The 14,545-nt window shown below is 35.4% G+C and overlaps 1 protein-coding gene across 1 annotated transcript in view; it reads left to right on the plus strand.

Moving 5' to 3' along the window:
- SLC4A10 (solute carrier family 4 member 10) overlaps nt 1-14,545 on the plus strand; it is a 293,828-nt gene that overhangs the window by 262,174 nt on the left and 17,109 nt on the right. Inside the window, exons 19-22 of the mRNA XM_057745435.1 lie at nt 5,068-5,319; nt 6,558-6,626; nt 11,773-11,946; nt 12,661-12,783. Of these exons, the coding sequence (XP_057601418.1) occupies nt 5,068-5,319; nt 6,558-6,626; nt 11,773-11,946; nt 12,661-12,783 (618 nt within the window). The remainder of the gene's footprint in view (nt 1-5,067; nt 5,320-6,557; nt 6,627-11,772; nt 11,947-12,660; nt 12,784-14,545) is intronic.

Genomic DNA, 14,545 nt, shown 5'->3' on the forward strand with positions numbered 1-14,545 from the left:
AAGCTTTTATAATTAGGTAGAAATATCACTGATTTCACTGAGAAGTTTTCTTTGTAAATTTTTTTCTAAATATTAGTGGAATCATATTAAAACAGAAAGTGGAAGTAGGTGGAGAATTGCCAAGGGTGAGATTACATTTTTGGCTGTCCTGTGTGCTTGCGCTTCCCAGATATCGCCACCTTCTTCATGAGCCCACAGCAGGCCCTTGACTTTCACAGACTTTCCAAAGCTCCAGATCAACAAATATACTACATTATCCCCCCTTTACATATTGTGTAGAATAGCTAAAACATACTAAAGCGTTCTTTAAGTGGTCCTTTCAAGTACCTGCATTTATAGAACTAAATGTACAACTAAAGCATTTAATATTTTTGTCACTGAAATAAACTTGAGACTATATTATTAAACTATATTACATCATTTGCACATTACTTGTTATTGTACAAATGGCTATGTAATGAAAAGATTCATATTTTACCCCTTAATAGCCTAGATTTAGTAAAGAGAGCAAATCTGGCTTAATCATAAAATTTGCTATATTGTCACAAGCAGAGGAGCCAGTCTTTTCTTGGCCTGCCTGTGAGTCGGAACACCCCATTCGCCTTGCATTTGGGTATTTGCGAAGTAAGTTCCTGCCAGTGAAGATATATTTTATCTACACTGAGCACTTTTTTTTTTTTTTGCGTATAACCCTTGTCTTCTCTAAGCTTCCGTATAGTGTGGTCTGCTGCTACTGACTTTCCTGTTAATAACAACAAAAAATCACTTTCTCAGAATATCCTTTACTCAGAGTAACGGTTTGTTCCATAGCTGCTCTCCCCGCCTGTCGCTTCCCTGAAATGTTTGCACAATCTCTAGCTTTAACTTGAACCACATGGTCACAAAAAGACACACATTTCTTGAGTATAACCCCAGACCACAAGTTAACCACCTTTTCGGCTTTTACTGATTTTCTTTCCTCTCTTGAAAACCCATTTTTGCCTTGGTCAGAGCATTCCCTGAGATAGTTTAATGAATCCTGATTTCCAGCTTCTGTATCAAGTATCTGAGAGAGGCCACATCGTGTATCTAAGTCACCATCACGTATCCAAGTCACCTAGAAATTCATCATTTCACTCTTTATCTCTCCCAAACTTATATTTTAGATCTTTTCACTTTTATTACCAAAACCAGTAGTTGGTTTATCTTTTAGAGGTTTTTTTTTTCCCCTGCCATTAAAAATCTCTTTATCATTTTGTGAGTGTTACTGCATACACAATAAAGCTGTGTTGAGCTAAAGAATGGTAGCCCCAACTAACAGGCTAAGCGACGGATTCCCTCAGAATGAAGAATTTCAAGATCAGCAAAACTCTAACTCACTGCACCTCGTGCTCCTTTGGGTCACTCAAAAGTATCAGAAGTTGCAAATGTAAAAACTTGAGAATGCAAATTACCATCTATATTATATCTAGATGTAAATCCATACTCTCTCCAGCATCTCTCATTTGTGTGTTTCTTCCCTTGAGAAGTCCAATAAGCATTGGTTAACTGAATCCCTTTGAAAAGAATTAAATATATCCACTTTTTTTTTTAAGTCCACTCTCTAAAAGTGGAAAGATAGATATTATCTTTCAGAAAAGAAAGTTTCTGTTAAGATACAAATGTGGGCTTTTCTACATGTTTCTGTAGACAGTTCAGGCTTCTTTTGACATCACTTTTAATAAACAGCAATACAATCCCAGATCACTTGAGTAAATGAATGCATTTGCAACATTCATTTGGCACCACAGTCTCTTGATGATTATGGCATTTGATATGTTCTTTTTTGCCCTCTTTGTCAGCCTGGTTCTTCATGTCAATCTATAGTCTTTTATGTGGTTAACTTGACAGATGCAGGAAATTGCTGCCAAGCTTTGAAATGAATTTTTTCAGCAGTGGCATCTGGGTATCAGATGGTCCTCTTGGCTGGCCTCTTGTCTTGCTGCATGTTGGTTTTAGTGGGGTCTGGTGTAGCATCACCTGTTGCTATGCTCCCTTTTCCTCCCATATGTCCATTTCCCGTGATTCATGGGTGAATGTGAGAATAGAAGCTCTGGTTCTGTCTTTATTTCAGAAAAAAAAATCTACAGAAATATGTTAGAAGGTGCAGAGTTCTCTCTCTGACAAAGGGATACTTCCCTTTGGCTGGCATGCCTATCAGCTAATAATTTGGTTACAAAGACCAAGTTTTTAAAGACGTTTTATATGAAAGGCAAGAAGAAGGATAATGATTAATTAGTGGAAGTGCCAGAACTGCTTTATTTCTTTTGATTCACATTAGATTAATATGCTCCCATTGTTGCACAACATAATCAGGGGGAATTGTATTTTTGTTTTTATTATCTACTTGTACTTTACAAAGCTAGCTTTCTAAATTTAAAAAGGAAATTATTCCCTGAGAATAATTGTCTGCTTCCTGCAACCTAGAATCCACTGTTTACATTTGTATCATATTTTTAAAACACTAAGACAAGAGCTATAGGAAATTGCTGTCGTAAAGAAGGACTTCCATGTTATGAAGCCATAGGAAGCATGGACCCTGGGAGAGTCCAGGGTGTGCAAGAAGCATAAGCCCAACTCGCAAGGCCCCACGTCCTCTGCCCTCCTCTAATGTTTATCTCTTGGCCACTAGCACCTCTTCCATTCTCTCTTAGCAGTACCACAACTTTGCAAAACAGCCCAGGGTACACCATTCACATTGTACTGCCTGAACAGCGGGGACTTGAGGATCAGGTCCTTCGCGGTTCATGTTCTTCACACTCCAGAGTTCCTAGGACAAAACATTCCTCTAACTGGTTAAGACGTTAGACTTTAATGGGACTAAAATTTGAGTTCTATTCTATGCAACTGCATCTTCCAAAATTTCTGCAAAATGACCAAGGAAGCATAGTATGGCCCTGGTGAAACTTCTTATACCTTTCGGTCATGCTGACACAAGGTTGTTTCTTTTCCCACCCTCCAGCTCTTAATAATGAAAATCTCTCCCGAGTTCCTAGCAAAAAAAGTTTCTAGAGGCATATTCACAAGGGAAATTGAGTTTAGGCATTTGGGTGAACTGGAGCATGGCCCCAGCTCAGCTGACCCAAGGAGGGGTGCCACTGGATTGGTGCCACCCCAGGAGGAAAATGTCCTTATGTGGATATCTCTTATTTTCTCGTCACTGTCATCTCCTGTTCTTTTATAATTTGGCAGAGATAAGCAGAAAAGGAAGGAAGTACAACTGACTTTCAGGGTGTTTTTCTTAATAAAGCAATTAACAAAATAAAATAGCAGAAAGAAAACACTACCATGACAGATACACATCAGATACTCAGTATGTTTCACCCTCCAGGCTTATATTAGCTTTCAGATTAACTGGAAACTGCTTGCAGCTTGGTAAAACTGCCTGTAAAGAAAAGCCAAAATTATTCCTCTACAATAATTGGTAATTTCTGCTTGTGTTCATAATAATAAATTTAACAGCTATATTTATTTTAAATTGCACCAAAGTTTGATTCTAAAAGATGTTTCAATTGTGCATATTTCCTTTTAAAAGAGTCAATCTGTAACTTTTTGATTGCTTACTGTATGTCAATGATTGCACTAAAAACTGGGATATACTGAGAAATTATGTTTACCTGCCCTTAAGAAACATATACGTGTTTTTATTGAGGAGCCTTGAAACAAGTGAATGCAAAAGGAAAATTTCTTGTTCAGCAGCTAGAATATAATAGTCCCTAACATTTACTGGGGGCTTACTAATATACCAGACATTGTTCTAAATGATGTGCAGAATCATTTGCACATTATTTAATTCTCACAACAACCCAGCAAGATGTTTCCTGTTACCATCTTCACCTTTCTTCAGATAGGGAAACAGAGGCACAACAGGTTAAATGGTTTGCCCTAGATCATTAGTTGAGCCAGCAATGTAATACCAGACTACCAGTCTCCAGAACTTATATCCTTAACCACTTTATTACATTATATCTTATGAAGTAGTCATTAAGAGTTGGAGTGTAAAATAGGCTAAGCCATTTGCTGCTACCTCTGAGGCTTTATTTACACTGTCAATTTCCTATGGGGGATGAAGGCAGAGGGAACTCAGCTCTTCCCCATCTTCAGTTTGTCTCCTCAGAGAACTCTTAGGGAGCCACGCTCCCCAAGAGAGCAATCCCCAGTTCCCCACACCTCCACAAGCCCCTTGCACCTGTTTTTCCTCACTTACATTTCCTGTCTGGTCCAAGAAAGCACTGAAGTTTGCACCATCTGGAGGTCAGTGATGGTGAGTAGGATCGTAGAGGGGATTGAAAACACAAAAACTATCACTTTAAGGGGAGACCAAATTTTTCTAGTGCTGAAACTGAAACAGATGAGAACAAAGACACAGTAGTACTATACGAAGATTAAAATGGTATATGCGGAAGTTTAGGTTGTATGATATTATTTTTCCCAGTAAAATTCAGCCATTGAGACAAAAGAGGGCAATTGGAAACTGAGGGTTTAAGGAGAACGTATCTTGAGGAGATCTTAGCAGAAGGGCTTCTTGGATATTGTCAGGAAGTGGTTTCCAGTCACAACCAGGCCATTCTTAGCTCTGTTGTGGACACAGCCCTTACTCTGTGTTCTCAACCTGATGCCTGGCATGTAATTGGTGCTCAGTATTTTTTGTATGAATTAATGATGAAAGAATAGACATATGAATTGCAAATTAACCTGCCCATTTAAGGAACCAAAGCGAAGTGAGCATATTTGATAATGACTCTACCTATTCAATAGAAGTAGAATGTAGACTAATGTACCATTAAGCCAGAATCACGTTAGACCTATTAAAATACGTGGAAGTCACTATAATCATCATTGCAGGAGGAACTTATGCAAATTTTCTTTAAGTGGATTATATATTTTGAGACTATTAGCTTTTTATCTTTATTTTGCATTTTGGAATCAGTTGTGTAAGATTCAAAGTAGTATCTCTTTTCTCTTCTTTATTGTTCCACGGTGGTGGTGTCATTGGTCTCTACTCCAAATTCAGATTGTATGAGAATCCTCTTTTCTTTCTCTTAACAGAAAGGTTGTGGGTACCATCTGGATCTATTGATGGTGGCTGTCATGCTTGGTGTGTGCTCCATCATGGGCCTGCCGTGGTTTGTGGCTGCCACTGTCCTCTCCATCACTCATGTCAACAGCCTAAAACTGGAATCAGAATGTTCAGCTCCAGGAGAACAACCCAAATTTCTTGGCATTCGAGAGCAAAGGGTTACTGGGCTTATGATTTTTATTCTTATGGGTTCATCAGTCTTTATGACCAGTATTCTGAAGGTAATGAAATCTGCTTTTATGAATTTGAGAGAAGGCAGACTATATTTATTATTGTTTAAGAAATTTCATTTGAATCCAAGCCATCAATTTGTAAATATTGTATGGCATGTGATGAAAGTGGTGAATTTTTTTTTACCATGTTTATATAGCTTCTTAACAAGAGAAATTATGTGCTATATTTTAGAATTCTTAAATACATAAAAAAATGAATCTGGCAAAGTAAAATTTGATGTATAAATTATTATTATAATTTTGAGATGGTAATCAAGTTATAGGAAACAGTCACTCATCTCTGACTGACTTGTGACCTGAGTTTACTGTAGGCCTGCACAAAATAAAGTTTCTGTGTTCTTGTCAGCGGACAGATGTATTTGGAATTAATGTTATTTAGTGTAAGGTGGAGGAGCAGAGATAAGCAAGGTCATGGCCACATATGCAGTGTTGTATTTTAAATGTTTCATAAAACTATTACATGGACATTATTATTGTATATGCTTATTTTTTTCATGTTTAAAATAGTTGAATCCATTTTAAAGAGCATTAAAGAGTAATTATTTTGTCATATAATTTTGACAGATATCTCAAAGGTGTGTTAACTGTATTTTAAATTATAATTCATTTTAGTTGTCCATAATTTGAAAATTCTAATTGAATTATTTATTCATTTACACAAGTTAACTTTTATTTAATAATTTACACAATTTGCAAGAACTAATTTCTATGTTATATAAGTAATTATAGAGAAAAAAATGATGCTGAGACATTCCAATAAAAAGAGAAAAACTGAACAATCCACATGTTTACAAATATCTGGTATAATGTAGGAACAATGTCTAAATGTTAGCTCCAGTTTTTACCTTTAATCTAAATACCTTACCATTGTGAAACAAAATCCAAATTTCCCTAAAGTAGCATAATAATAATAGTTAATATTTATTGTTTATTATGTATCCTATGCATTTTTATTGGTTTTGACCTATTAAATACTTAGACCTATTATTATCCCTTTTTAGATATGGGGAAACCAAGGCACAAGAGAGCTTAGGTAACTTACCTAAGGCTATGCAGCTAAAAAAGTGCTGGAGCTGGGATTTGAACCCATGTCTTCTGGCTCTGCCCTATTCTGCTTCTAAAATATTTATTTATTTTTCTGTGTTTTTCTTAAGAAGTGTAAAATATCTTGACCACATTGTACTTGAAAATAACTTGTGCCTTTGTTTCAAATTGTTCTTTTACAGTTTATTCCTATGCCAGTGCTATATGGAGTTTTCCTTTATATGGGTGCTTCATCACTGAAAGGAATTCAGGTAAATTACAGTAATACAGGCACATCTGTGATGACTTCTCTTAAGGTCTATTGATGCTAAGTCATGTGGTAGCTAAGAAAATGCCATTATCTGAGGAGCAGCTTTCAAACTACAATTAAATTTCTTCAAACTGGTTCCTAATCGGAGGGTACTTTTGTTTACTATGAGTATATTAAAACTGTAAAGGGTTTAGACTTTATAAACCTTTCAGAAAAATATAGCAGTACATTTAAAAATATATCCAGTGCTTTTAATCTTTGATACGGTGGTCATGTATGTGGAATCTATCTATGAAAATAGAAAAAAAATTATGCACAAAGATGTTCCTTGTAACACATATTATCAAAATATTGGAAACAACCCAATTATTCAACAGCAGTAAAAGAATTAAGCAATCTATGGTGCACTAATTTAAAACTGATAAATTTGATGACCGTAAAAATAACACAGTAAATATGCTTATGACGAAGTGAAATGCAAAGTGAAGAGGTGGGAAAACAAATTGCAGCCACCATAGGTTTATAAAGCTGTGAGTGTGGGTGGATTAAAAAGGAAAGTGGAGAAGTAAAAACAACTTATTAAGGTAATGAAATCCTGGGTGATTTTTTTTTCCTTTTATGTTTGTTTTTCTGTTATTACAATTGTCTTTATAGAATTATTTTGTAAATTAATAAGGAAAATCTTATTGTTTAAGTATTCGTTAAATAAATAGAGTTTTTGTATTAATTTCCCATTGCTACATTACAAATTGCTATAAAACTTAGCAGCTAAAAACAGTAAACATTTATTATCTCACAGTTTCTGTGGGTCATGAATTTGGGAACACATGAGCTGGGTGATTTTGGCTCAAAATGTCTCATGTGGTTGCTATGAAGATGTGGACAAGAGCTGCAGTCATCTAAAGGCTTGAACAGGACTGGAAGGTCCAAGATGGCTTATCACAGAGCTGCGGGCAAGAGACATTAGTTCCTCTCTGGCTATTGGCAGGAGGCCTCTCCATCAGACACTTACATGTCATCACGACAGAGAAGCTAACTTCCATCCGAGTGAGCAATACGAGAGAGAACAAGGGTGGAGTCTCTGTGCCTGTTGACAGTCTCCAAAGTCACACATGATCACTTCCACTTTTTTTCTGTTTGTTAGAAGCGAGTCATTGTGTCCAGGTTGCACACACAGGGAGGGAAATTAGATTCCATCTCTTGAAGATAATAATACTAAAGAATTTGCGGACACATTTTAAAAGTACCACAAGGTTATTCTAAATTTTGGGACTGTTGGCAAACTCTTCCTGTTTATGTTGCTGTCGTGGGTTGAAGAGTGCCCCTTCCCCCCATTCACATCCACCTGAAATCTCAGAATGTGACCTTATTTGGGAATAGAGTCTGTGCAGATGTAATTAGTTATGGATCTCAAGATGATCTCACCCTGGATTTAGGGTGAACCCTAAATCCAATGACTGATGTCCTTGTAAGAAGAGGTGAGAACACAGACAGACACAGGGAAGAAAGCCACATAAAGGTCAAGGCAGAGATTGGAATTTTGCCACCACAAGCCAAGGTCCATCAGGAACCAACAGAAACTGGAAGAGACAAGGAAATGTTCTTCCTTACTGCCTTCAGAGAGAGCTTGGCCCCACCAACACCTTGATTTTGGAATTCTGGCCTCCACAACTGTGAGAAAATAAATTTCTATTATTTAAGCCACCAAGTTGTAATTTGTTACAGCAGCACTAGGAAACCAATACAGATTTCTACTTAAACTTGCATTTGATAATCTTGTTTTGTTACAATATTATTGTTCCAAAACACTTAAATTTTCTTCAAAAAGAGACAACTTTGAGGATTATTTATTGTAAAGTGTAGTTTATTTCTATTGGCAAAAAGAAAATATAAGTTGCCACTTTTTCTTTAATAAGCTAGACTCATTGCCGTTGCTGTTCAGAGACCTAAAAAGGACAAGTCATCTGACCGAGTCTTATGAATTTGTCAAGTTAACACTTTTTAAGTGGAGCACAGGGTGCTGGGTGGTGAACTGCAGTTCAACAACAGACCACAAGAGAAACTGAAATAGAGAAGTTAATCACTCACAGGTCTTCATGGGAAGTACCTGGCCTTGAGGGGCCACATGGGGAGGTCAAGGCAAAGTAAAGACAGAGAGAGGGAGACTGGATCTGGGGTACATGCCTTTATTAAGGTCAGTGGGTGAAATACTTTGGGGTTCTTGGGCTAAGGCTGAACTGGACCCTTCAAATCTAAAGAGCAGGGCTTTGGTAAGCTTTGTGGGGGTCTTATCTAAGGGGTGCATAAGGAGAGGGCGATGGGAAGCACAGGTTGTTGATCACAAGGGCCGTTGGAGAAGTTATATCAGGAACTTACATTTATTCGTGACTCTGCCGGCAGCTAGCTACGTCATGCTCTTGCATGAGGGGTTAGGGTGGTTTAAGGTCACCTCAGGCTGCTTGACCAAACAAAATGGGTGATGAGGCAGCAGCACCATGGAATAGCTTAGCTAAACTCTCAACACTGAGGAACGGGCAGCACAGGAACACTTTTTGTGAATAAACAACTAACTAGCTTCTGACTTTGGGAGAAGGAAAACCTCTTAGGCCTCAGGATACTGTTGGATGTCAGAATCAAGGCAAAACTTTAACATGAAGTTACTGTAAGGTCACTGAACGCACAAAGTAGGTAGGATGACTCTCTTCATCCTGACACTGGGTAAAATTAACTTGGGAAAAGGAGATGATTAAGAAGTATTACGTATTTGAGTTTACTCAAGCTACATTTAATTTGCTCAATTGTAACTTCATGTATGAGAAGTATATTTTAGAAGAATTGATTTGGTAAGGCAGATAGGGAAGAGTGCTGAAGAGGTTTTGTTTATTTGTTTTGCAGGGGGGTTTTTTGTTTTTTGGTTTTTGTTTGCCTTTGGCAAAAGTTCCATGAGTACTAATTTCATCTGTAAGTGAAAAGTATTTATTATTAGGCCTCAGGCTCACATAAATACAGCAGCAGAAGTTTAAGAAACAAAGTAAAATCATTTTGATAGGCTTCAACAGATTTTCCCCCCTAATTCCACTCACATGATTTTATACCCATGAGGTTTGGAACTAAACAAGAATGTCAAATTTTGGAATTATTTGGGGTGTGAATCTTTCAAATGAAAATTGAGGAAAACATTATCAAAGGCCCATGAGAAAAGTATAATGAGTTCTAAATAGCACAAATGAAACAGCAAATAGGGTCTCACACTGAGAAACAGAGTTAGTGAAAATTTAAGGAATTTTGTGGCTAACTGGATGGGGAAACAGAATACTGATATTAGGATGAGATCAAAGGCAAATGCAAAGCTCAGAATACATTTATCATGATTGTCATTACTTGAGTAATAATAATTTTAAATGTGCTGAATAGCAACAGTTCAAGAAGCATGTTAATTTGTTACCCTGTTTGTTGGAGGAATCTATGTGTTACCTGTCTGGCAATATTAAGAGGCTTTTCTAGGTTTCTTATTGTGCAACATGGCAGAAAAACCAGATCGCAGTGTTCTCAGGAATGCTTTTTCTGTACTCAGACATATAACCACATTTATATTCACACCAACACTTCAGGAATCCAAAGTAAAGCAAATGTACCATTTAAGCAATAACAATTGAAGCGCCCACACACTGAAGTACACTTACGCAATAACATAGCTTCACAAATGGAGAGATGGTGGCTGGGAAAAATTCGTTCTATAGAAATTGAAACATTCAGTTATAACCTCTAGGGTTTTACTTTATTTCTTCCCTATTCCCACCTCCACCGTGCACTGAGTTTTATTTATTTAATGCTGTGTAATTTTAAGAGATATTTAGGAGGTAGAAATAAAAAGCCTAGTGAAATATTTGTGGACAATATAGAGAGGGATAAACCAGGAACTAATTCAGCACTTAGTACTCTGCATAGAAGGTTTTCAACAAATTTTTTGGAAAGTATAAATGGATATGAATAAATAAATGAACGGTGGATGGGCTAAATTATGTACGGTTCTGGTTTAGATGCCTGAGGGAAGGTCTCGCTGTGCCGTAAGACAGGGAACACAGAGGGAAAGATGGGTTTATGTTGAAATTGGGATATGAGGAGGCTTTGGTAAAACATGATGTTTTTGACACTAACAGTTACTTGACTTCATGGGCATTTGTTCCTTGTCACATTGGAGTAATTTTAGAATATTTGATGAGAATTGTTTACAATTTTCTTATTTAAATTAGCTAAGGACTAAGGTTAATATTACTTTTAAAATGCATAGGAGATATTCCTGTAGAAATGGTATGAAATAGAACTGACAGTGATTGAAACTGTCATTTTCTAAATCATCACTTCTTGTTGGAAACATTGAAAACTGCAAAATTTGGCCCAAAAAAATTAAAGAAAATGATCCACATAAAATAAAGCTAACTTGCAGAAAAATTTGTTAATAAGTAGAATGTGAATGAAGATCACATTTGATCAAGAAATTCAATTGAGTTAAATTTTGCTCTGGAAAATGTTTTAACAATAATTTATCTAGATTAAATCTTTATGGCCAAGATGTTTGTAATTTTAGAAACAGCACCAAAACTTTATTGGGGATCCAAGTGGCAAGGCCAAAGCAGCAGAGTCCAAATAAGGAGGTCAAAACATCCTACTCAGCAGCCGGATATGGGTCTAGAGCTCAAGACAGAAAGAGCTGAGGTAGAGATTGAGGTCTGAGAGTCTTTAGCAAGTATGTGAAATTGAAACAGTGGGTATGGATGAGCGATTTGGGAAACAAGAGTCCAGGAAACCCTAGTGATAAAGGGGCAAATAAAGGAAGAAACTCTGATGTGATGATGAAGAGGATGATGATGATGTTTTCTCTCAAGGCTGTACTCCCTGAGGCAGCAACATTTAGCATTGGCTTCAGTGTTGTTAGACTCTTCTAAATTGTAACCTGTGTCCATATTCAAGAAAATGTGGGATATTATGAAACTGAAATTGTAGTATTTCAGAGTGTACGCTTAATGATCCTATTGTCCTGATCTCAACTTAAGTGTGATCTACCATATATTGGGCCATATTATACATTTACCTGTCCTACTTTTATTGTTGTCTATAAAAAGCAATTTAGTCTGTTTGTCTTCTAGTTCTTTGATAGAATAAAGCTCTTCTGGATGCCGGCAAAACATCAACCAGATTTTATATATCTAAGGCATGTACCACTTCGAAAAGTCCATCTCTTCACAGTTATTCAGATGAGTTGCCTTGGCCTTTTGTGGATAATAAAAGTTTCAAGAGCTGCTATTGTCTTCCCCATGATGGTATGAAACTTCTAAGTCAACTCTTTTTCTCCTCCTCTGATTTTCTGCTCTCATTGAAAATCCATGAACAATAGAATAATTTTGAACAATTATTGGAAATCTTGGTATAAACTTTAGCCACTAAAACTAGTAACTAAGATTGAGTTTCAGATTATATATGAATTTCAGTGATTCATACTGGTTTTATCTCTATCATTCTGAATAGTAGCAGTAGTTTGAATTAACTGAAGTTGGGTAGAAAATGTAAGCTTTCAAAATTTAACTTGAAACATATACTAGCAAATCTGAAAAGTTAAGGGGATTTTTAAAATTAAATTTTATTAGCTATATTAAACAAGTTTCAAACACTTCAAAAATAAAGTGAATTTGAATTACTGTAAGTAATTTAAAATATTATCAGCATAGGTAAAAATGATTTAATGTTCACTTAAAATAATGTAAATGATTAACTATGTGTATTCAAGGAAACAGTCAAATATATAATTTTTCTTCATTGCTTCTTTAAATGACTCCTATAATGGATAAAATCATAGCCATTATTCTGGAGATGTGGTAAGAAAAGGAAATGAAGTACAGACAGTATTTTTTATATGCACATATCTTCAAATTGCACTTTAATCTCAGCCCTAATTTGACTTGTTTATACCAAAAAACAAATCTAAACCTCCTATTTATATTTTTTCTTGTTTTAAACCGTTTTATTGTTTACTTCAGGTGTTAGCTCTGGTATTTGTAAGAAAGTTGATGGACTTTTTGTTTACCAAACGGGAACTCAGCTGGTTGGATGATTTAATGCCTGAGAGTAAGAAAAAGAAACTAGAAGATGCTGAAAAAGAAGTAAGTCAGAGCAAAATCAGTGTCTTATAAAGAAAAGAAAAAGGAACATGTGCACAGTAATAGCTCTTTGCAAAACTAAATTTCTGTTTTTATCTTCAGATAGTGATTACTAACAAACACAGGTGGACTATTTTGAAAGATCAGTGTTTAAAATCATAGAGCTGGAATTTGAATAGAGAGAGGACTTGTCTTATATGAGCAAACCAAACCCTAATGAAATATGCAAATACTTTGTACTTCATTATCCTTATAGTTGTAAAGTTTATTTTTCTAATTCCTCCCCTCAGGATGGCAGAAACTTATTGATGCTTAACTGTTTCCAAATTATGGTCATGCAATGATTGCTTTTTGGTTGAATATGTGAGAAGAAAAAAAAGAGAGAGACGTTACTGTTGGTATTTTTCTAGGGAACAAAGTTTTAATCAAAAGATTCTAATTCTAATTAAAAGATAAAATTAGTTATTCTTGAAATAGATGAAATGCTTAAGAGGAAAACATGTTGATCTGATTTGCTTTGAAAGTGCTTTAAGACTGAGTAAATATTGTTAGAGAAACTTTGGGGATTTAATTACTTTCACGGACTACTGATTTATCCTATTCTGTTTCATATGTTAAAACAATTTGTTTTAAATTTTATTACTTATTTAAGTTCATGGGTAGGTGTGGGCCTATTTTGAAGGCTAGTAATCATAATATTTTTAAAGTATGTAAAAACTACAAAGACTATAAATTAAAAAGATGACCAGTTCATCATTTAGCAGAATAACTGAGTCCATAGAGTGTAAAACATAAGAACAAAATTTCCATGCAACTAGAAATGAGTATGAAAGAAAAGACTTGGTGAGATTTATGCACTATTCTTTCCATTTTTTTCTTCTCCTACAAGGCAGTCAGTAAATATATTCAATTTCCTACCTGTGGTGTATTTTCTCAGAGCATAAGTATATTTCTCTTTCCTTTGGGGAATTTGTTTGCAAACACTTCAATGGTCTTAGGTTTTACTTAGTCATTAGATGAGTCCAGGTTAGGCCACAAAGTCTAATGGGATTTCTGCTTAGATGTTTCTACCCATACGTCTACAAGATATGTGACTGACTGGCATTTCTTCACTTTTCTATGCTGTCCCATTACTGACTATGGATTCCACATTTAGAGACTGGTCGTGATGAAGTGTCTTAATTCTATATGACTTATTTCAATTTTCCCAAATGGTGTAGAAAGCATACTTAGTATCATACTTCTAGCAATACTTATATAATGTTAAAAATGTCGTTATAAAATTATCATGTTTATTTTTGTAAGTTTGGTACATTCTTCTTTAAGTATGAGAATTTTTTAAAGATAGCACTTTATTTTTCTAAGTTGATATATTCTCATTTAAGTATGAGAGTTTTTTTTTAAATAGTGCTTTAACTTGGATATTTGGATAATTTCTATTTGTTTTTAGGGCTTTGGTAAAGGTTTGCCCTCATCCTCAGGTGCTATTCAAGAAAAATATGACAGAGTTTGGTATAAAATAAATGTAAATAAAATAGACACAAGAATATAGAAATACTAAAGCCTCAAACTGTCCATACTTGACATAATTAAAATTTATTCAGGTTGAAAACAATTTCTAAGAAGATTTAAATTCCAAGGAAGACAAATTTAAATATAAAACTCATGGACCACAAGCTTCCCCTTAGTCTTTCTGATAATGAGAATGTTAAGTATTCTGATGCAGTAACTTACAAATGTAATTTTGCCTTATTTTCCTGCTTTG

Source organism: Hippopotamus amphibius, chromosome 8 (assembly GCF_030028045.1).
Source record: "Hippopotamus amphibius kiboko isolate mHipAmp2 chromosome 8, mHipAmp2.hap2, whole genome shotgun sequence".
NCBI lineage: Eukaryota > Metazoa > Chordata > Mammalia > Artiodactyla > Hippopotamidae > Hippopotamus > Hippopotamus amphibius.